The following is a 21,745-nucleotide window of genomic DNA, read 5'->3' as shown; positions in this document are numbered from 1 at the left end:
AGAGCAGGTTGTGTAGGGAGCTGGGGCCTAATCCTCGCTTTTCCATAGAAACTTCTACTTTATGACTCACATTCCTCCCTGGGACATAGGGATAGACCAGTCCGCAGTGTGCTTGATAGATCTGTTACCCAGAACTCCCTGAGGCCACAGTCCGAATTTGGTCAAGACTAGGGTAGAGGACACATCTCCTTTAAAAGCCAGAAAGTTCCACAGAGACTAAAGGTGCTCTCCAAAATTGATTTTCATTACAAATTAACCAGTCTTTCTTTCCAACTGGAAAAGAAAGACTCTATAGCTAGAGAACCTGCCTTGAGGATCCACTCAGGGAAAGAGAAGAACACAGGCTGTCAACGTAGGGAGAGGAAAGACTGCTTGTGATCTGGTAACGGCATTTCATCAACGTCAAAGGGAGATGCAAAACAGTTCAGCATGTCTTGTCAGAGGATTGGGAGGTGAAAACCCTCAGTAGGGTCAGAAAAAGAAGCTGGATAGACATGACCACCATGAAAAAGAAGACAGACTCATTTCCACTTACCTGTCACAAAGAGCCAGGTCCTGGCTCCGGCCCGCCTTGACGAACATCATCTTGGCGCTGAACAGCAGCTGCTTCATGATGTCTGTGAGCAGCCCCGCATCCACCTCCGGGTTGGTGAGCCCCTGGGACAGCCTGCAGCAGTGCTCAATCAGCTGGTGGCCGCAGGCAACGCTGTCCTGGTGCAGATTCAGGATGGCTATACACAAGGAGGCGCTGGGGGCCTGGCCCAGGTGGAAGAGGAGAGAAGCACACTGTGAGTTCCCGGACCAAAGCAGTCTTCAAATGTAGCTGGGAGGGAGGAATTATTCTTCCCGTTTCACAAAGCTTGAAAAACCCTGGGGGAAGGAGCCAAAAATCCCACAGCAAAGCAGAAGTAGAGCTAAACATATTTCAGAAGTTCTAAGTAGCACTGGCAAAGTTCTGGCTGCTAGGTTTTTGTCTCCTTACTGGGAGGAAGGCAGCTGTGTCCACGTGTTACCTACTTCTTGGGAATGTCTGTAGGTGCCCATTTTTTTTAGTCTACTGTCCCACTAGCGCAGGTGCTCCTTAATGCTGGCTTGGATGATAGTCATCTTGCTTGTCTGGCCACCTGGAGAAGTCTTTGTTTCAAGCCACTAGAAACAGTGCTGCTAAATTAACATTCCTAAAGCACACTCTGAAACCTCCCATGGCCCTGATGCCTACCAAGTACATATATCTTACTGCAGAGTGCAAGGCCCTGCACATAAATAGCCTATTTCAACCCTACCTTTCCTGCCTCTCTATTAACACCCTATGTTCTCTCCAAATTAAACCACTTCTAATTCCCCAATCATTTTTGATACTGTGCCTTCGCTTGGATGTCTGAGTTTGGAACTCTTTGTCCTTCTCCTATCCTCACTCCACTCAGGACACCCCAACTTCTGCTTGTCAAACTCCTACTGCACTTCCAAGGCTCCTCTTAAATGCTACCTCTTCCACGAAGCCTTTCCTGATTTCCTCTTGTGTATTTCTCAAGCTGTTCCTCATTTTCTGCTTTAACTGGTTTACTTGTCTTAGCTCCCATGATATTACACTGTGAGCAAGTGAAGGCCTGCTTGTGTTTGCCCAACTCTGCGTTTCCTGCCATGCTACTACACATCATAAGGAAACTCAAATGACCGTCACATTTTATTGCTATTACCTGCTCATAGTAAAATTCACTCCGCACCAGCTCATTTTCCTCCTCATTCAGATCCAAAATCCATTCCACCTCAGCTGCTTTGGGGACTCTCACCACAGCTGAGTATGGAGGGCTTTCGCTCTTGGGGCTGTCTGGTGCTGAGAAGACAAATGCCGTTCATGTGTCATTCACTGGCCGGCAGTCCAGTCTAGCCCAGCCCAGGGAGCCACGAGCTGCAGGCAGATCCCTGCCTGATATCTTAGGGCCCTTTCTCTCCTTTTGGTCCCTTTTTTTTCCTTTAGGAGACCACCGTGGGTACCTCAAACTTTCTTCCCCAGGCACAGACCTGGAATGAGTGTTACAATGTTTGTCACACAAACTTGTTGCTTCACACGAGAAATATGAATGGTGCATGCTTCCCAAATGGAGAGATGAGCCACTGGCTACTCTAAAAACTAACCTGCCCAAACTATTAATAGTGATTACCGAGGGGAAGGAGGGAGCATTGGAAGGCAGGATGGCGGTGAAGGGAAACCTAGGCGGGGAAGAAAGAGAAATAAGCTACTAAAAGTTAAGGACCAAATTCTTTGGCTGCTGGCCTTCTCGATGCTGGAAGCTAATGGGCCAGTATGATAGGTTAATATGATGACAAACCTTAAGGGAAATAGCCTGACAGAAATGCCAAGAATTTTCTTTGGTCAGCCTGTTGGACTGAGTTGCCACTGAGGGTGTCAGTTGCAGCAGATATGAAGAGCCAACTTGAGCATAGAGACAAAAAGTCACAGGGAGGGAATTCCCTGGTGGTCCAGTGGTTAGGACTCCACGCTCTCACTGCCAAGGGCGTGGCTTCAATCCCTGGTCGGGGAACGAAGATCCCGCAAGCTGGGTGGTGCGGCAAAAAAAAAAAAAGTCACAGGGAATGTGATTCAGCCTTACCTCCTGGTTGTCCTGGATTCTCCTCTGGCGCACTGGAAACAGAGAAAGAAAAAGTGAAATGCCTGAACCCCTCCTAGTGCTCTTTGTTTTGAGCTTAGTGTAGAGCACTGACATTTACTGTTACTCGAGTGAGATTAGCAGGGAATCATCCAAAACTCTTTTCTCTCCCTCACCTGTCACAGCTAACCACTTACTTCTTGCCCGTTCCATTTAAAATACCTGTTTAAATGTCCCCATCTCTCTCCTCATCCCTGCCTCAGAGAGAGCCCTCATCATTTAATGCTAGAGCCTTTGCAATAGCTTCCCAATTGGTCTCCTTGAGTCTACCAAGCTATTCTCTACTTTGTAGCTACAGCAAGCTTTCAAAAATGCAAACCTGGTCATGTTATGCTTCTGCTTAAAATTCTTTGATAGCTCCTCAGGGTAAAATAGTCCACATTTGCAGTTTAGCAGACAAAGCTCCTTATGGCTTGGCTGCCTCTTGAGACCATCTCCTACCACCCATGATCTCTGCTCAACCCATAAAAGTCCTCCCCACACTGCTACGGGCTCTGATCAAGTTCAGTTGGTGCCGCCAACCACTAAATTCCAATGTCACAAGCCAGAGCCCAAGTCTACCACCTGCACGAGGAGCCTTCTGGTCAACCCCAGCCCATGCTGTCAAAGAGCAAGCTCCAAGCCTTTGTGCCATTCCCTAGGTCCTCCCAGCTCAGCTGCCAGCCTATGAGTCCAGAACCTTAGCCTATCACCTACCTATTTACACTTCCTCAAAGGACCCACATTTTCTCCTGCCCCTACCTTTGCAGTTGTTACTCCCACTTTTGGGCATGCTCTGTTTCAGCTTCTTTTCCTACCAACTTCTCATCCTCTAAGGCTCAGTCCAAGTGCCACACCTCTAGAAAACCCTCCTGATCACTGGGCTAAGCTGGGTGTGTCTCCACACTGCACTTACCCAAGGGCTCTGTGGTCTGCGTTTTGGCTGTCTCCCCACTAAAATGGGGGCTCCTTGAGGGCAAAGTGATTATTGCTCAGTGATTGCTGAATGAAAGAATCCTCACTGATACCAACTGCTCATTTCAAATCTCAGCAGTATGATAAATGGGTAATTTCCCTGTCCCCCACCCAGAGGGAGGCAGTGGTATGCCAGGGTCACAGAAACTGTGGTATGAACACGGCATGTCTTCCTTCCTATCAGGTCAGTAATCACCATGGTAAATAATGTTAAAAAAATGTTCATAGTAAAAGAAACACGAAAATGCTGTTGAGCTATTGGGCAGAATGTAAAATCCCTTTAAGTCTGTTAGTAAAACATGAAGAAGTCAAAGTAATTTTGCTCTTGGATAGCTGCTTTGGCTCATATTCCCACATGCTCTAGGAGTCTTAGTTTCACCCTCCTTTGCTGCTAGAAGTAGTGGAAAAGATTGAGCAATACTGGGCTGGCAAACACAGTCTTGACCTGTCTTGCCAGAGGCATGAGCAGTTTCTGAGGCTTGTTCTCAGCTGAACTGTACACAGGAAAGTGTGTGGGCTCTTCTAGTTGTGGATAACAAGCCAGAATGACGAGCTCAGTGAGAGCTGATGCAAGTGAGGCCCCAACATGCAGTAGCTGAACGTGTCTTTTGGAGTCCAGCTGAGACCAACTGAAGCAAGAGTGGCTGGAAAAGAGGTGAGGTTGTTGGAAAACTAAGATCCATGGCCTCAGTTAGGGGACAGGCCCATGGCCTCAGTTAGGGGAAAGGCCAACGGCCTCAGTTAGGGGACAGGCCGAAGAACTAAGTGTCCTGATCCCGGAGAGAACATCATGTAAGAGCTCTGATCTCTGCTTCTATTCACCCCTACTTCCTCTCTTAGAAGTCCCTCTGACCAGGGTCAAACATTACACTGTAGAGTTAATGGCATTTCAGTGTGAATGTGAAATGAAAAGTTTTTGTAATTGCTCAGATTTGAGACGCTTTCCATAACGAGACTCCTAGGAGTGTCAGGACCCGGGGGAGGGTGCAGTGGTCAATAGCAGCAGCGGCCCCGCTGCAGGACACTCACTCTTTGTTGAAGTAACTATAGCACTGGTCACACACGCGAGTAGGGTTCTCTCGGCAGCCTTCCACCACCGTTTTCTTAGTGGAGCAGGAACTGCACACTAGCCGACCACAGCGGCGACAGTGATGACGCCTGTTAAACTGAGGAGGGTCATCAGGAAGAGGAGGAGGAGGAAGAGAAGGAGGAGGAAGAGAAGGCGAGACTGCAGGACCTGTGAGCACCCGTCAATCCATTTATCCTTGGAATTAGCCACCTGTGACTTACTAACAATACCATGTGCTTGGGCCTCTATTGAGAAAGAACACACTAGTCCTTGCCTTCAAGAAGCTGACATTTAAAGATCTCTCTCATCTGATGGGCAAAGATGTCCAAGTCATGGACAGTTTTTCAATAGCTCCTGACAAGTCTTACCTGTCTGTGGAGGAAACATGTGAAGACACCGCAAAAAGCAGTGGGGAAGAAGTGACTTTCTCAGCCAATGAGGATCACATGTCTACATGGTATTGGTGATGATGAAAAAGTGTCCTTTTTTCAAGATGCTTTTACAAATACTGCCTTATTTCATCATAAGAGGTTGACAGATATATTACACCGCTTTTATACACAAGGGGGAAACAGACACAGAGAAATTACATCATCATCCTTTTCATCGGCTGAGCTGTTGTGCCAGTCGGGTACTGGGTTCAGCGTGGTAACATTTGTTACTGTAGTTAGTGTTCATAGCTCCATGAGCCAAATAACCTATCATCCCTAGTTTACAAGTGAGCGTCTGAGACTGAGAAAGTTAATAGTCACATTGCTAGTAAGAGGCAGTGCTGGTATTAGAACTGAGGTCACCTGGCGCCAGCACATAAAACCATTACCAGGTCACCCGTCTTTTTGCGAAAGACACAGGAGCTAGAAACGAGATGCCCCGGCATTTGGTGACTCCTCCCGTGCAATACCACTCTGGCTCTTTTTATTTATTTCATGAGAATGGCAGAGATTTTAGAATTTAAGGCTCCTTGAGGGTGTCTACCATCTGTCTAAATTCAGAAAATATATTCTGGTTAGGTCAAAGATAAACCCAGAGCCTTAGATCTGGTAGTTAGTTCTTCTGAACATACCCATGCCCTCTTGGGGACAGGAGGTGACTATAAACTCAGGCTCAGGAAGTACAGCTTGCCTTTAATTTCTCCTGCAGGTAAAGCCGGAGACGGACGCTGCTTACCATGGTGAAGCGCTCCCTGCAGCAGACCATGCAGGTGCTCTCACTCTCATCCGGTACCCACTGGTGCCTGGCAGGGGGCGTTGCTGGGGGCACAAACTCCAGTGGCGGCTGACTCTGTGGGAAGCTCCTCTCCCTCGGACTGGGGGAATGCACAATGGAGACACCTGGGAGTCAAAGCCAGAAGTCAGAGTAAAAGGTGATCAGTAGTCCAGCTAATAAACAAAGAAGGGGTGAGAGAGTTAGAACTGTACCACTTTACGAACCCCTACTGATATCATAGATCCAGTTATTGATCATCGATGGCTGACTGCAAAAAGAGCATTGTGCGTCTCCTGATGGAAGGCACACAACCACCTATCAAATATACTAACCAAAAAATATTAAGCCTGAATCAAATCAAGCTTCTAGATCTATCTACCAGTGTACTGGAAAACACAGGGGACGGAGACCCAGATTGCCATGGGGTGACGATCAGCAAAATGCAGCATGTGGGAAGCTCTAAAGGACAAATGACCCAGTTTCCTCCACAAATAAAAAGAGGTAGGGGAACCTATTGATTAAAACAGATTTATGAGAGAGTTTAGCCAAATGCCATGTGTGGACATTATTTACATCTTGATTCTAGAAAGACCAATTCTAAAAAAAATCTTCATGAGACAACTGCGGAAATCTGAATAGTGACTGGATAGTTGATAATAATAAGGAATCATTAATTTGGTTTGAGGTATGAGAATGATGTTATGGTTTTGTTTTATAAATGTCCTTACCTTTTAGAGATATACACTGTTTTATTTATAAACAAAATGGTATGATATCTAGGATTTGTTTCAAAATAATCCAGTAGAGGGACAGGGGTAAAGATGAAACAAGAATGGTCATACTGAGATGATAAACATTGCAGCCGGGTAATAGGTATGTGACACTTCATTACACTGGTCTCTCTACTTTCGTGTACTGGAAATTTTCTGTAATAAAAAGTTAAAAAAATTAAGTAAACCAAAGCTGCTCAGGCTGCCTTATGCAGATTTGTGAAGCTGCTCATGTCCCTGTACGTCTGAGCCCTTTTGTCAGGTCTGCTGATTATTGTGAAGCATGGCTAATTCTCAAAGCATGGCCACGAAATGCCACGGTCTTTGTTTTATGATTATCTAAGGAGATTTCTTGTCAACTAGCAGAACGATGTTGGCAGGTCACTGAAAAAGAGAACTGGAAAACACAGTGACTCTTCGCAGCACCCAGAAGAAGAGGGGCTGTCGACCTCTCCCCAGAAGCCTGCTCTCCTAACTGTTGGCAAAACAAACACTTGCTGAGCTGCTTCTGAGTGTAGGCCATTGGGCAAAAGTCAGGAGACTGTGGGAGAAGAGGGGTGGTGAAAAGGGCTGACCAAGACATGGCAGAGGCCTTCAAGGACCTTGCACCCTGTGTGGGTGACAGACATAAATAACTACCTGCAGGACAGGGTCAGAATGAACATGAGGACTAAATAAGTCGATCCTCCTTATTAGTAGAGTCCGTATTTGTGAAGTTGCCTACTCGCTAAAATTCGTTTGTAACCTCAAAATCAATATTTGCATTGCTTTTGCAGACATGCACAGAGTGGTGAATAATTTGAGTTGCCTGGTATACAGCTTCTCATCTGGGGTTGAACAAGGTAATGTTTTGCTTTCTTATCTCAGCTCTCATACAGAGATGACCAGAGGATGCAGATGGTAGGGGACAGTGCAGCAGGGTAGTGTAAGAAGCTCCACTCTGGGGCTAGCTGGACAGGGTTTGAATCCCAAAGCCTCATTAGGCACTCATTAATGGGGTGGCTTCAGGCAAGTCACTTTAACACTCTGGACCTCTTTTTCTCTTTCGTAAAATAAAGAAAATAGAATCTACTGGGATGAATTGTTTTCAATTTGAGATTATAATGCATGTGAAATGTGTGTGTGTGTGTGTATGCGTGTCCACACATGTATACACACATGCGCGCGCACGTATTTTCCCTAGGAGCAATGGTTTAGTATTTGCTAAGTCAGTGTTTGTGGAGTCTTCATAGATATACTACTGCAAATAATAAGAATCGATTGTATGTTGAATTTTCTGGGATACAAAAAGCTGGAATGAATCAAGAAAAACAATTGATAAGAATGTTGTGACTGGAAATGAAAAAAGCAGCAAAAGAATCAGAAAATCAGAGTAAGGCAAGATTGAACTGAAAAATGGGTAACTCTCAGAACCTGTCCTTACCTGGAGCAGCAACAGAAGAGAACTCCGCTGATGGTGACCTAGACAAGGTCTCGAGGTCTGAAGCCGGACTGACAATTTCCTGGAGGTGAATCACAGAATCTGTAGGGAGGGAAAATGTTGACAGATTGTTCTATCATAAACATCCTTACTTCCTGTGCTAGGCATTTAGTTCAAAGCCCTGTTGGTTTTGCTGACTGTCATCCCATGACTGTACTAGGTATGCAAAGAATGGCAGAGGTACTTCTAAGACGACAGCAAGCATGCTTCTTAAATGCCTCAATAAACAAACTTTGTTAGGCACGTGAGATAAATGAAGTAGACACTAGGATTTTACAAAATAAATCTAAAGATGCCCAGGCGGAAGTAGAAGACATTTAAATGATGGTCCTGGAGGGTAGGGAGTAAGAAAAAAAAAGCTGGCTGGGAACATCAGCCCCCATTTATTTCATTTTCTTCATTCTAGAAGAGGCTGAGTCAGTTCACACACTAGTGAAATCTGATGTGATCCTGGGAATAGCGCATACCCTCAATACAAAATGACGGCACTTAGGAGCCCAGTGCACAAAGGCCAGACAGAGACCACCCCCAGCATGTTTTTCTGTTTTTGTTTTTATTTATTTTTGGCTGCGTTGGGTCTTTGTTGCTGCACACGGGCTTTCTCTAGTTGCGGCGAGTGGGGGCTACTCTTCGTTGCGGTGCGCGGGCTTCTCATTGCAGTGGCTTCTCTTGTTGCGGAGCACGGGTTCTAGGCGTGCAGGCTTCAGTAGTTGTGGCACGCAGGCTCAGTAGTTCTGGCTTGCGGGCTCTAGAACGCAGGCTCAGTAGTTGTGGCGCACGGGCTTAGTTGCTCTGCAGCATGTGGGATCTTCCCAGACCAGGGATTAAACCCGTATCCCCTGCATTGGCACGCGGATTCTTAACCACTGTGCCACCAGGGAAGTACCCCCCCAGCATGTTTTGTTCCCCGAACCTTTATATTATTATGCACGTGGTGGTTATCTACCATTCTTTCATTCTGGTTAGCCTGCCACTTCCTCCAAGACTGACATCTCTCCTATATGAAAGAGCTATCTCTCCTGAAATGTATCCTTTCACTCTCAATCAACTCAAAATTATAAAAGAGGAAAAATGAAAACTAAGGATGTAGCATGGTATCTCCTTCTCCATGTAGAACCCTCATCGAGGATGCTGGCAGTTACCTGAGCGTTTCTCCCGCAGAGGGTACAGAAAGTCCAGGGCTTTTCCTGCGTATCTGGAAAGCAGCAAGTCCACCTCGTCCATGGTGAAGCCAATCTCCCGGCCGGCCAGCAGCTGGTGCAGAGTCTGCACGGCCATGGTGGCCCAATCCACTTTCATGTTCATGAGCAGCTGCTCCAGCATGAGCAGGGGGTTAGAGGACAAGTGGGAGTAGCTGGCCCGGTGCTGCTCGGGCAGGGTTAGCAGGACCTGGGTGTGGGGCAGAGCCACAGAGTGAAGAAAACAGGACACGAATTTCAGAAGAAAGCCAAGATTCTTACTGGGAAGGGGGAAGTAAGTAATTCATGGTATCTGGGACCACATGGCACTTGGCCAACTACTGAAACTGGCTAGGAGTCTCTTAGGAGGCAAGGCTGGACTCCTCTCTAAATCCTCCAGGTGGCAATCAAGAAGAGGGGCTGGCAAACTTTTTCTGTAAAGGTTTAGACAGTAAATATTTTAGGCTTCATAGGCCATAAGGTCTTTGTGGCAGCTACTCAACTGGTAAATGAATGTACACGGCTTGTGTTCCAATAAAACCTGATTTATAAATGCAGGCAGAGGACTGGATTTGGCCCACAGGTGGTGGTCTCCTGACCCCTGGCCTAGACCAGCCAGGCATGGTTGACCTCTGCCTGATCCTTAAAGCCACCATTCTGTCCATTTGAGGCTTTACTAGAATAAGCAATATAAGGTGGACTAAACCTGGCACCTCCAGTGTTCTACAGGTGAATGATGACTCTAAATTCCTCCTGGAGGTTGTTATCACTGGGCTTGAAATACGTTCACTGGCTCTGCTCATTGCCAATTTTCAAAGATTCCATTTAGGTACAGTACATCCCCCCCCCCCCCCAAAAAAAAGTGTATCCTCTTTAGAATCATTTTACCTAGTTGAACTCTCAGCAAGTGGGCTAGTGGTCATATTCATGGCTCTCCCAGCACTCATTCTATTCATGGGGCGAGTTCTACACTCAGGGGGCAGTATATATGACTTTCAACCAGAATCATTATTAGAGAGCTAGAAGGCCTTATCTCTCCCCAAACTCTCTTTCACTGGATTACTTTTTCTAGCTTATAATTTCTTCTATTAGTGTCTCCAAGGTTACACCTCAAAGGTAAAGACTTATTGCCTGGACAATTAACCCTTTTTAGCACAAAGTACTTTTAAGGATTTAAAGCAGTAGTTTTAAATCCTCACATCAGAATCCTTTTGGAAGATAGGCAGGCCCTGTCCCAAGAGGTTCAGTTTTAATTACTCTAGGGTGGAGATTAACTACTGCTATTTTTAGAAAGTCCAGGTGATTCTAATTCATGGTCAGAATTGAGAAACCCTGGTAGAGCAGATGCCAAAGAAAGCATAAAGAGAACTTAAAAGGACAGTAAAATTCACTTTGGAGGCAGAGCAGTAAGAGAATGGGAAGTCCTAAGGGATGTGGTGGGCTGTTAGGGTCAAGATTTTATATACCACAGGTCAAGGATGGCAGGTGCCTGGAAGGGCAAGTTCTGAAGCGAGAGCTGGGCCAGCAATCCCTCCCTCAGGCATGCTTTCCCAACACCCCCTTCTCCTCCTGACCTTGGATCCCATGTACAGCGCCTGGATTTCACGGCGTCGGTCAGTGGTCAGTTCTCCATAGAAGTGGGTGGTGAGGTAGTTGGCCAAGAAGTGAGAAGTGGCCAAGCTACAGTGCTGGTCGAGGGACTGCTCTGTGACCTCAAGGCACATGGTGAGGTCAGGAATTCTTCGCAGGAGCTGTTGCAGGAGGAAGGTAGAGGAGAAAGCTGAGACCTGCAGAAGAACTCTTAGTCCAGCCTTGTTTTGTTTGAGAACAGAACCTTTAGGTTTAGTCACTGTGGATTAACCCCTTCTCTGCACTCATTTTTTCACCACCCCCGACGCTTCACAAATGATGGCTTTGACAGGACCAGAGATCAGCAGAGTCTTGGACCCAGCTGCCCATCTGGCACCTAATGCAGGGCTAGGCACCTATAGGGAAGATGACTCCCGAAGGACAGCTCCTGAAGGACATGGAGGGGCAGATCTGAGACTGCGAAGGCTTTGCATGGGATCCAGCAGGAACAAAGCCACCTGATTTGACTAACCTTCGTGTCCCCTGCCAAAAGAAAACTGGGAAGAGTTGGAGGCTTACTTGCAGAGCCTTATCATGATCTCCTCTTTCTAGAAGGTGGAGAAGATGCTTTTGATGTAGGTTGATTAAATGTTCTCTTGGAATGGGGTATAGGCAGCCCCACTCCTCACACAGCTCATACTCCTGGAAGGAAACACACATGCCTTCAATCCCTTTAAATTCCTGGCCTTGTCACTCATCCAGCTCTTGCCTAATTTTTCTCAGCAGTCTTGAGTCTGCTAAAGCCCCAGGAAAGTTTGGGAAGTGCTGATGGGAACTTCACTGTGGGATTAAAGTGGGATCATAAAGGACTAGAGTGGCAACGTAAGTTATGAAAATGATCCAAGTAGGCTGACTGTTCAGGATGTCCTTTTTCTTTTAGTTCTACTCTAAAAAAGAAACAGATGACATACAGCTACTGACACTTGGTGTCAGCCCTGGGAAGATACTAAGGAAGTGGGGGAGACCGAGAAGACTGTCCAAAGGAGACAGTGCCTACTCAGCTCTGACTGTTGCCATATGAATGTGCAGGCCCAGTGGTGCCAGACTTTTAAAAATGCCAAAAAAATTTTTTTAATTAAAAAAATTCCCTATTTTACAATGTTGGCAACGAAATCAATTTGAAAAACTAAAAATTCTGCAGAGCAATACTACATGGGCCAAACAAACATGCTGGGGTTGGATTCCATTGATATCACCCCTTGTTACTCCCCCCCTCCAACACCAAATTTGTGAACTCTGGATTAAAGCTTCCCAGAGCTTTGTCCATGTATTCTAATATGATGGCATCTGGAAGGCCTTCCCCACAACTCTGCCTGGGGCCACCTTCTTCAGGACGCTTCCTTGTTTCTTAGGCTGTCTTAGGCACCTGGCTGTGCTCCCACCATAGTCTGGGCTTACTTCGGTCACTTGGTATATCGCAATCACCCAGGGGTGTGTCTCGCAGTGCCCCGCCCTGCTCCCTCCTTTCCCAAAATGTGAGCTGCACAAGGGCAAGGACTAAGCTTAATTATCTTTGTTTCAACACCATCTAGCACAGTGGTAAATAACAGACAGTGAATAAAGGTTTCCCGGATGAATGAACATCTGAATAAATACATCTACATTTTGAGCTATGGTATATCAGCTCCTTAAAGGGTAAAAAATAAGTCTCCTTAGCACTCAAATGTCCAATAAACACATGAAAAGATAATCAAGGTCATTAGTAATCATGGAAATGTAAATTAACACCATAATGACATACCATCTTATTGGCAAAAAAAGTGAAAAGCTGGACAATGCCAAAGTTGCTAAGAAGATGGAACAACAGGAACTGTGGGTGGGAGAGTAACAGGGACAGGACGACGGATCTGAAGAGCAACGTTGTAACATCTTAGAAAAGGTGAGGATGCTCATGCCTCATGATCCAGCAATTCCACTGCCAGGTATACATTCTGTACCTACCGTAAACAGTGTAGGAAATCTTGCGTATGAAAACAAGGGTGATAGTACAAAAGTGTCAACTGTATTATTCTCTATTCTTCTACGTATGTTGGTAAGTTTCACACACACAAAAGAGAAAAAAAAAGTGCTATGTAGTCACAGAAAAAAATGTGAACCTTGATACGCAGAAAGAGGTCTACATAACCAGCTAAGGCATAGCAACTCTGGAAAGAGGAGGAAGGGGAATAGTACCCAGGAAAATGGTACCTTGGCTTCTAGAATCACATTCATGACAGTTGATGGGTCCTCGACACAACTGTTCCTCAGGGTCTGCCAGTCACACCACATGGGGGTAGCCTGCAAATGTAGGATCTAAGGAAAGACAGAAAAAGCTATCAAACCGCACTGCAATTTCTCTGCTCAGGAACAAGTCATTGGAGTTTCCAGGGATGGGCCATCCCCAGGTCTCTGTCCCAAAGTCAGGCTGTCAGAACTTGCCAGGAGAGAGGAAGGATTAGAACGAACGGGACAAAGAGTGTTTGGAGAGGTGAGAGAACCTATCCAGCAAGTATAATCAGGGAGCAAAGGCTGTGTGGGGAGGCCAGGATTGGGGCCTTTCACTTGGAGGACAATTCTCAGAGGCTTCTGTGCTTTGCAGGTTGTTCAGCCTTCTGGAGTCACTTGTCCCCTGCCCCACCAGCTCAAAACTCTAGACAGGTTATTCTTCTGTCCTGAATGCTCTGTGGGATCACCTTTCATGCAGCATTTTAGCTCTGCATGAAAACTGCTATGGAAGAGTGGAAAGAAAATCTTTTTCACCTGCCACTTTCACTTTCCCTGGTTGGGCTCTGGGCTCTGTTCGGTTCCAAGCACACATGGAAAAATTAGCATATATGTATACTTGTTATGTAGCTGTACCATCGAAATCTGTCTTCCTGAGCCTCTTGATCTTGAATATGACACATATATCCAAGAATCTTTCACTGTGAAACTGTCACTCTCATGCATCCCTTTCAAAATGGCTCTTGAAATTTAGCTGAAGTTTAAAACAATCTTTAAAGAAGACATAATAGAGATTAAATTCTATAAAAACTCTTGAACAACAAGATACAATATACAAAAAACATACAGAGAGTTCAAATATACAGGGATACCTTGGGGATGCTGTGGGTTCAGTTCCAGACCACCACAATAAAGTGAATATTATAATAAAGTGAGTCACACGAATTGTTTGGTTTCCCAGTGCAAATAAAGTTATGCTTACATTATACCGTAGTCTATAAATTGTGCAATAGCATTGCCTACAAAAAATGTACATGCCTTAATTAAATATTTTATTGCTAAAAAATTAGTTTTAGCAATTAATTTGAGCATTCATCTAGTCATAATGTTTTTGCAATAGCAACATCAGAGTTCACTGATCACAGTGACTTCTCCGGTGGTCCAGTGGTAAAGAATCCGCCTTCCAATGCAGGGGACGCGGGTTCGATCCCTGGTCAGGGAACTAAGATCCCACGTGCCGTGGGGCAACTAAGCCTGCATGCCACAACTACTGAGCTCGTGTGCCTCAACTAGAGCCCACGTGCCGCAAACTACAGAGCCCATGCGCTCTGGAGCCTTCGTGCCACAACTAGAGAAGAAAAGAACCCGCACGCCACCACTAGAGAGAAGCCCATGCACCACAATGAAGAGCCCGCGCACTGCAACAAAAGATCCTGCGTGCCGCAACTAAGACCCAACACAGCCAAAAATAAATAAAATAAATAAATAAATCTTTAAAAATAGTTATAAAAAAGAGTTCACTGATCACAGATCACCATAACAAATATAATAATAATGAAAAAGTTTGAAATACCGTGAGAATTATCAAAATGTGACACAAAGACATGAAGTGAGTTAAGTGCTGTTGGAAAAATGGTGCCAAGAGACTTACTTAATGCAGGGTTGCCACAAACCTTCAATTTGTAAAAAACATAGTATCTGCAAGGTGCCAATAAAGCAAAATGCAGTAAAGAAAAGGTGTGCCTGTACATATGAAAAAGGCATTGTGGACTGTAAAGCATCATTCCAGTGTTAATTTTATTATGAATTTTTAATCCTTGTCTGACATGTACCTATTTAAAATTATAGGAGTAAATAAAATAGGAACCAGATAGAGGTTCCCTCGCTCTTCACCTAAGAATGGAAGCCAGATACACAGCAGAAAGAAGCAAGATACAGAGCAGAAGCCAGGCCTAGATTTTCTGTTTCTTAAAATCCACCATCACATGAGAATAGGCTGGAGTTGGTAATAAGGTGAGAAGCCTATTTCCTTTCTCTTGATGCCGAATCCTATACCTTCTGATACACCAGCAGCTCTGCTAGCTTTCTCTGTAGCTCACACTCCAGCCCATCTTGGAGAGCTGTGTCTGAAATGCAGCAGGCCAGGATCTCCAGGCACGACTCCAGGGGCCACCGGTCCACAAACTGCAGTGTTAGCCGACTTCTCAGAGATGCATCCTTCACAGCAAACAGGTACTGCCAACCTTCTTTGACTACAAGACAAAAAGATGCTCAGCAAGCCTGGCGCCGGAGCTGAAGAGTCCAGGTTACTTCTTAAGAGAAGGGCTTTGTTCAATTTCACAAAACAGGAGCTTGGAGGATCCTGAAGATCCTTCTGACCTGAATTAGTTTTTACACTTGGAACACTATAGGAGAAATACTATACCCTGTTTCTCTTTATGCAAATGTAATCATAGTCACGGGACTTTCTGAAGAGAGGGAGAAAAGGTGAAAGGAGAGGAAGAAAAAGGAAAGATTTTCTCCTTTCCACAGGGCAGCCAAGCCCCTGCCCAGAAGCCACTCCCCACAGCCCGCCCAGCTCTTGCTCCCCCTAGTGGAGGGCTGTAGGTCATTGCTCTCAACTCTGGGTACACATCAAAGTCTCCTGGGGAGCTGTCAAACAGGCCCCGAGTCTGCTTTTATAAATAAAGTTTTATTAGAATACAGCCACACTCACTCGTTTATGTATTGTCTATGGCTGTTTTCATGCTATGATGGCAGAGCCAAGTAGTTGCAACCGAGCCTGTATAGCCTACAAAGCCCTTTACAGAAAAACTTTCCTGACCCCTACTTTAAAGCAAACACTTGCCTGAACCCTATCATGGGCTTCTGGAAACGGGGCTCTGATATTTGTAGTTTATACAATTTCACAACGATTCTGCCATGCAGGGTTGAGAATACTGGTTATGAGTGCCTGTCCTAAAGTTCGATGGACTTGGGCTCTAAGCTCTGCTCTACCACTGACTATCCTGGGCAGTTTCCTACCCTCTGAGCCTTGTTCGCCTCTCAGTGTCATGAGATCATGGTGGCACCTTTCTCTAGAGTTACTGTGAGCATCAGATGCGGTGATCCACTCAGTGAGTGCCCACTGGTGGATCACCACCAGTGAAGCATTCACTATTACTTCACTATTACCACTGGTGAAGGAGGGAGGCATGGCTTTCTGCTCACCACCTGCCGCAGCACAGCTCAGGACCGCATCCTGTATGCTGCTCAAGCCGTCCACATCTCGCCCGTACACTTCAGTGAGCTGAAGGGCCCGGTGCCAATCTCTGGCCACCAGGGCTTCCTCGAAGGCCTCGGTGAGCACATCCAGGGCTATGGGAGAATGCAGGCCCAGGAGGACGGTAGAGAGACTGGCCCGGCCACAGAGACTCGCTGCCAGGCTCTGCCCCTGCTTGGAGGACCCTCGTAGGGGCTCCCAGGCAGCTAGGAGGGAGGCCTCAAGCATAGGGAACTGTTCCAGGAGGCGCTCACACTCCCGGGCTACCTGCTCTGCGGTCAGAGGCACCTCCCTGCGGCCACGAAGCTCCTTCCAAGACAAGCCGGGCTTGGTGATCTTTGACCCCTGGGAAGCCCCCAGACAGGCCACGGTAGCCAGCAGCTTCGAGCGGGACTTAAGGAAGGCCAAGGCAGAGGAGGTGAGGGCTGGGGCTGCTGAATCCCTCGGGGAGGAGGGGGGCTTTCTCTCCAGCGTGGGATTCTCAGTTGGCTTTGAGGAGCTCAGTGTAGAAAGTGGGAGGTCCTCCAGGCAGTGGGAGGTATGCAGCTGGGTCAGGATGCCCAGCTGGGTCAGAAGGGATGATGTCTGCTGGCTCTGACGGGAAGAGCAAAGGGCAAGGGGCTCACAGCAGCAGCTGACAATGACCTGTGGCACACTCAGGCTGAGACCCTCCCGGGCCAGAAGGGCTGCCAGCCTGGAGGGAGAGAAGCAGAGGGCATGTAAGGCCTCAGTGCCTGGGCACCATCACCCAATCTCAGAATTTCTTTATGTGTAAACAAGCAAATGTAAATGTAGACTCTCTAATTGTTCCCCCACCCCCTCTCTTTTTAACTCAAAAGGCAGCCTATTAGACCCAATTCTCTGCCCCTTGCTTTTTTACTTAATAACACATCTGGGAGATCTGTCCATATCCCTCTACAGAGAGGCCCCTCATTCTTCTTTCACAGCTATATAGCATTCCATTATGTGGAAGAAACTGAATTTAACTAGTCTCCTATTAGCGGACAATGGCTATGCCATACAAAGCTATAATAAAATGACTTGGTACATACAGCGTTTTTCATACTTATAATAAAGGATAAATTCCCCAAGGTGGACTGCTAGGTCAAAAATGTGGTTTGTCATTTTAGTGGATATGGACAAACTGCCTTCCCACAGGGGCTGTACTAATTCATATCCTGCTGGCAATCTGTGAGAATGCTTGTTTTCCTACAGTCTCGCCAACTAATGTGTTATCAAAGTTTTGGATTTTTGCCTACTCATAAGTGAAGAGTCACCCCTTAATTTTATACTTGCAATATAAACATTAGAGGTGGAGAGAGAGAAAGAAACGAGGCACACTGAATTTTAATGTAGCTTGTATAAGAGTAAATGCAAATTAAGGGAAAAGTCTGGAAGAAATCTCAACTTCCTGTATTGAACTCAAACACAGCCCCACTGAGCCCTTGGTTTCCTTGATGAACAATTAGGAAGGCCCAGGCCTGGCTCCTACCTCTCCGGGGGAACTTGTCGCTCAAGCAGGAGGTGTGACACCAGTTGGGAAGAGCTCTCTTGCAGGAGAACAAAGGGGTTTCCTACCTTGACCTCTACGTGATCTGCAAAAGTAAAGAAAGTGAGCTTTGCACCACTGATTGCAACATTCACAGCGCTGTTTTCTATAATCAATAAAAAAGTAGTGTCAAAACTACATGGAGGGGGCTTCCCTGGTGGCGCAGTGGTTGAGAATCTGCCTGCCAATGCAGGGCACACGGGTTCGAGCCCTGGTCTGGGAAGATCCCACGTGCCGCGGAGCGACTGGGCCCGTGAGCCACAATTGCTGAGCCTGCGCGTCTGGAGCCTGTGCTCTGCAACAAGAGAGGTCGCGACAGTGAGAGGCCCGTGCACCGCGATGAAGAGTGGCCCCCGCTTGCCGCAGCTAGAGAAAGCCCTCGCACAGAAACGAAGACCCAACACAGCCATAAATTAATTAATTAATTAATTACAAAACAAAAAACAAACAAACAAAAAAACTACATGGAGGGCTTCCCTGGTGGCGCATTGGTTAAGAATCCACCTGCCAGTGCAGGGGACACGGGTTCGTGCCCTGGTCCGGGAAGATCCCACATGCTGTGGAGCAACTAAGCCGTGCACCACAACTACCGAGCCTGCGCTCTAGAGCCCACAAGCCACAACTACTGAGCCTGTGTGCCGCAACTACTGAAGCCTGCGCCCCTAGAGCCTGTGCTTCCACACAAGAGAAGCCATCGCAAGGAGAAGCCCGCGCACCACAATGAAGAGTAGCCCCCGCTCGCCCGCTGCAACTAGAGAAAGCCCGCGTGCAGCAACGAAGACCCAACACAGCCCCCCCAAAAATAATAAAGAAATAAAGAAAGAAATAGAAAAGAAATTTTAAAACAACACAGAACTACGTGGAAAGCCCTCCTGTTGATATTTTTCTAGGTAAAAGGTACTCTTGACAGGATGCTGACCGCAGGTTTATCTACGCCTTACCACTGTTCTAAAGACTTCCAACTGCAGACAAACTTCAGGGAGCAGGCCTAGCCACAAGCAGCTGATCCTGTTCCCTTCGATATGACTGAAGTGTAGGTAATACTCGCTCTGCGGACTTGAGTAAGAACCTGGCACTCGAATCAGAGACTTAATCCCCCTGGTGGGTCCTCATACCCACAATAGATCGAAGATCTGGGAGAGGTATTTTTGAGTCATTAATGCCATCAAAACGTACTGAATATTCTCATGTGCTGTACCACTGTACGAGGCATCAAGGAGACAAAGGTGAATAAAACACAGAGGTGAGTAAGAGAGGACCTCACATGTAGTGTCCTCGGCTACTGCTGTACCCAGAGCCTCTTCAGTGTGCGCCTTCCTCTTCCTTGCCCCTAAACACCTGTGGGCCAGTCCTGACTCCATTTTCTCTTTCTTGCTACTCACCAGGCTCAGAGCTCAAGCTCCGCAGGAGAACAGCAGCCAGCGTGCTGCAGTACCTGAAGAAGGTGCCCATGTAGTCAGTCTGCCTGCCGCCTGCTGGCATCTGTTTGCCCAGGTTCTTCTGGAGGAGCTGAGTCTGGATATACACAGGGTGGGCCTCTGCCTCCAGAGCTTTCTCGGCCACCTGCTCCACCAGGGAGGTGAGTGGAGTACTCCTGGGCTCTGGGAGGAGTTATGAAAGGAGAAGGCATGTAGTGTTGAGTCTGTGCATCTGGCTTTGGGTCAGTTTCCAAACAATATGGGAACTGGGCCTCTGTACACTGCGTGGGACATCCTATAGGCTGGCTGCTACGCTGACAAGGCAGTTATAAAATCCTAAGTTGGTTGCTTATACAAGTGATTCTCAGCCAGGAAGAGCTTTGAGTCTGGAGAAATCAGGGTGGAGAGTTCCATTTTCACCCCTGTCTCGGGTGGAACAGCTCTGTGAAGCTCACAGCACTCTTTTGCGGAAGGGTTAATCAGTGTTTACGGAGTCCCTTCTGGGTATATCTCTCATAAGGAATGAGAAAAACGTGCCAGCTAATGGAGTGCTAAGCAGCCCTTCACTTAGGAGGTGGGGCAACAGGTGGAATTAGTTACGAGACAGGCCCTGGTTAACTAGAGGGCTGGTAGGGCCCACTTCTGAGTCCTCAGCCTCTGCTCCAAAGTACTCTTTCCCGTTCCACTGCGTCCTCTCCCCATTTCAACCTCATCTGCTCCCATGCAGTCGGGCCTGTACCTGGCAGCTCCAGTGCTTCTCTCAGTGACTGAAGGATCTGCTCCAGCTGCTGGGCGAGGGTAGCATGGCTGGCGACACAGTCCTCGGAGAGGCTGGGCCAGCACATCTGAAGCAGCTCAGCAATGCTGCACCGTGGGGGACCCCCCCCCTTTTCCTCTACACTCTCTACGGAGAGCAAATGAGAAAGAAAAAGTGAGGTCTGATGCTGACCTCATGTTCCGAGGCCGGGAGATTAAAAAGGGGTAGTAAAGCAGCTCACCTGATTTGATTTGTCCGGCTGACAGAAGTGGGTAATTGAGAATCTTACTGATCTGCTGAAGAACGCCCGGAAAACCTCGAATGCCATCAGCACTGAGGAATACGTGGTCTAGCCGGCGACCTGGAAACAGGATGAATCGAGAAGGAATGCAGAAAAAAATAAGGAACTTTCAGAGATCGACACTCGGTCCTGTATTTACCTGTGAAGTTTTATCTTCTCCAGTACTGAGGAAGAAACATACGCTGTGCCAGTTTTCATGACAACCAGCATACCTGGCTTATTGCATGCCTGCTGTTCCAGGGCTACCTCTGGCAAGATGCCTCAGCTGTCCACAGCAGCAGACCCAGAAGCTCTGGCATTCCTAGGGAATCGCTGTCCCAAGCCGATCAGGCACTTCTTGTGCATTTGCCTTGGTACTTCCTTCAGCCGAGAACTTGAGCTGGGATCTTATCTGTATCTTGACACCCTGACTAGACTATAAATAACTTTATGGACAGAGATTATTCCTTATACCTCTCCTGTACTCCCATATACTTGGGATAATCTGGAAATGCAGTAGGTACTAAATTAATTCCTGATTAATTGGCATGAAACCAATCAGCTTGAATATTATTAATAGCTTGGATAATATCTCCATTCATTTTAGAATATAAGTACTAGATGAGGGAGAGGGAAATCGTTCGATAAAAACAGCATTGTGTATGCCACAGCATACTTTCCTAGAAGGACTATGTCAACGTTACAGGACTTTTAAATCAACAGCTCAGAAGTGATTTGGAAGGGTGTGCAGAATAGAGTTAACACAGCAGGCCTGAGACTGCTATCCTTAGAAAGGGCTGCTTGCAAGGTTGGTCCCTGGTTGGTGTCTGTGAACTTGACTGGTAAACGGTCTCCTACACTGATATAAAACTTTCCCTAAATGATGAGAGCGACTGATTGTGCCTAAACTGTTCGTACAATGTAGTTTATGCTGAACACCTGCCTTCCTCCTGAGAGTCTGGAATTTTGGTACATGCTGGGCAGAGGTTCCCTCTGTCACCAGCTCCCAATAAAAACCTTGGGCACTGGCTCACTAATGAGCTTCCACTTGACAACACTTCACACTTGTTTGTTGTCACAACTCATTGCTGGAGGAGTTAAGCCCATCCCGTGTGACTCCAGTGGGAGACGACTCTTGGAAGCTTGTGTCTGATTTCCTCCAGACTTTACCCCATGAACCTTTCCCCTTTGCTAATTTTGCTTTGTGTCCTTCTGATGAAATAATTCGTAGCCATGAGTATGACTATATGCTGAGTCCTGTGAGTCCACCCATCGAATCACTGAACCTAAGGCAGGCTATTCATATCATATCTATTCAACAT

At 46.7% G+C, this 21,745-nt stretch overlaps 1 protein-coding gene across 1 annotated transcript in view; it reads right to left on the bottom strand.

Annotated features, from left to right (window-relative positions):
* Positions 1 to 21,745, bottom strand: part of ZFYVE26 (zinc finger FYVE-type containing 26) — a 62,227-nt gene that overhangs the window by 17,374 nt on the left and 23,108 nt on the right. The window contains exons 17-32 of the mRNA XM_068543759.1: positions 20,385 to 20,504; positions 20,126 to 20,290; positions 19,351 to 19,569; positions 17,912 to 18,014; positions 16,368 to 17,113; positions 15,213 to 15,409; positions 13,143 to 13,247; positions 11,475 to 11,597; positions 10,901 to 11,077; positions 9,291 to 9,537; positions 8,092 to 8,190; positions 5,860 to 6,023; positions 4,653 to 4,789; positions 2,613 to 2,644; positions 1,698 to 1,834; positions 536 to 756 (exon numbers count right to left, since the gene is read on the bottom strand). Of these exons, the coding sequence (XP_068399860.1) occupies positions 536 to 756; positions 1,698 to 1,834; positions 2,613 to 2,644; positions 4,653 to 4,789; positions 5,860 to 6,023; positions 8,092 to 8,190; positions 9,291 to 9,537; positions 10,901 to 11,077; positions 11,475 to 11,597; positions 13,143 to 13,247; positions 15,213 to 15,409; positions 16,368 to 17,113; positions 17,912 to 18,014; positions 19,351 to 19,569; positions 20,126 to 20,290; positions 20,385 to 20,504 (2,992 nt within the window). The remainder of the gene's footprint in view (positions 1 to 535; positions 757 to 1,697; positions 1,835 to 2,612; positions 2,645 to 4,652; positions 4,790 to 5,859; positions 6,024 to 8,091; positions 8,191 to 9,290; positions 9,538 to 10,900; positions 11,078 to 11,474; positions 11,598 to 13,142; positions 13,248 to 15,212; positions 15,410 to 16,367; positions 17,114 to 17,911; positions 18,015 to 19,350; positions 19,570 to 20,125; positions 20,291 to 20,384; positions 20,505 to 21,745) is intronic.

The sequence above is a fragment of the Eschrichtius robustus genome, chromosome 1 (genome assembly GCF_028021215.1).
Source record: "Eschrichtius robustus isolate mEscRob2 chromosome 1, mEscRob2.pri, whole genome shotgun sequence".
Taxonomy (NCBI): Eukaryota; Metazoa; Chordata; class Mammalia; order Artiodactyla; family Eschrichtiidae; genus Eschrichtius; species Eschrichtius robustus.
This window is presented reverse-complemented; position numbering and strand designations above follow the sequence as displayed.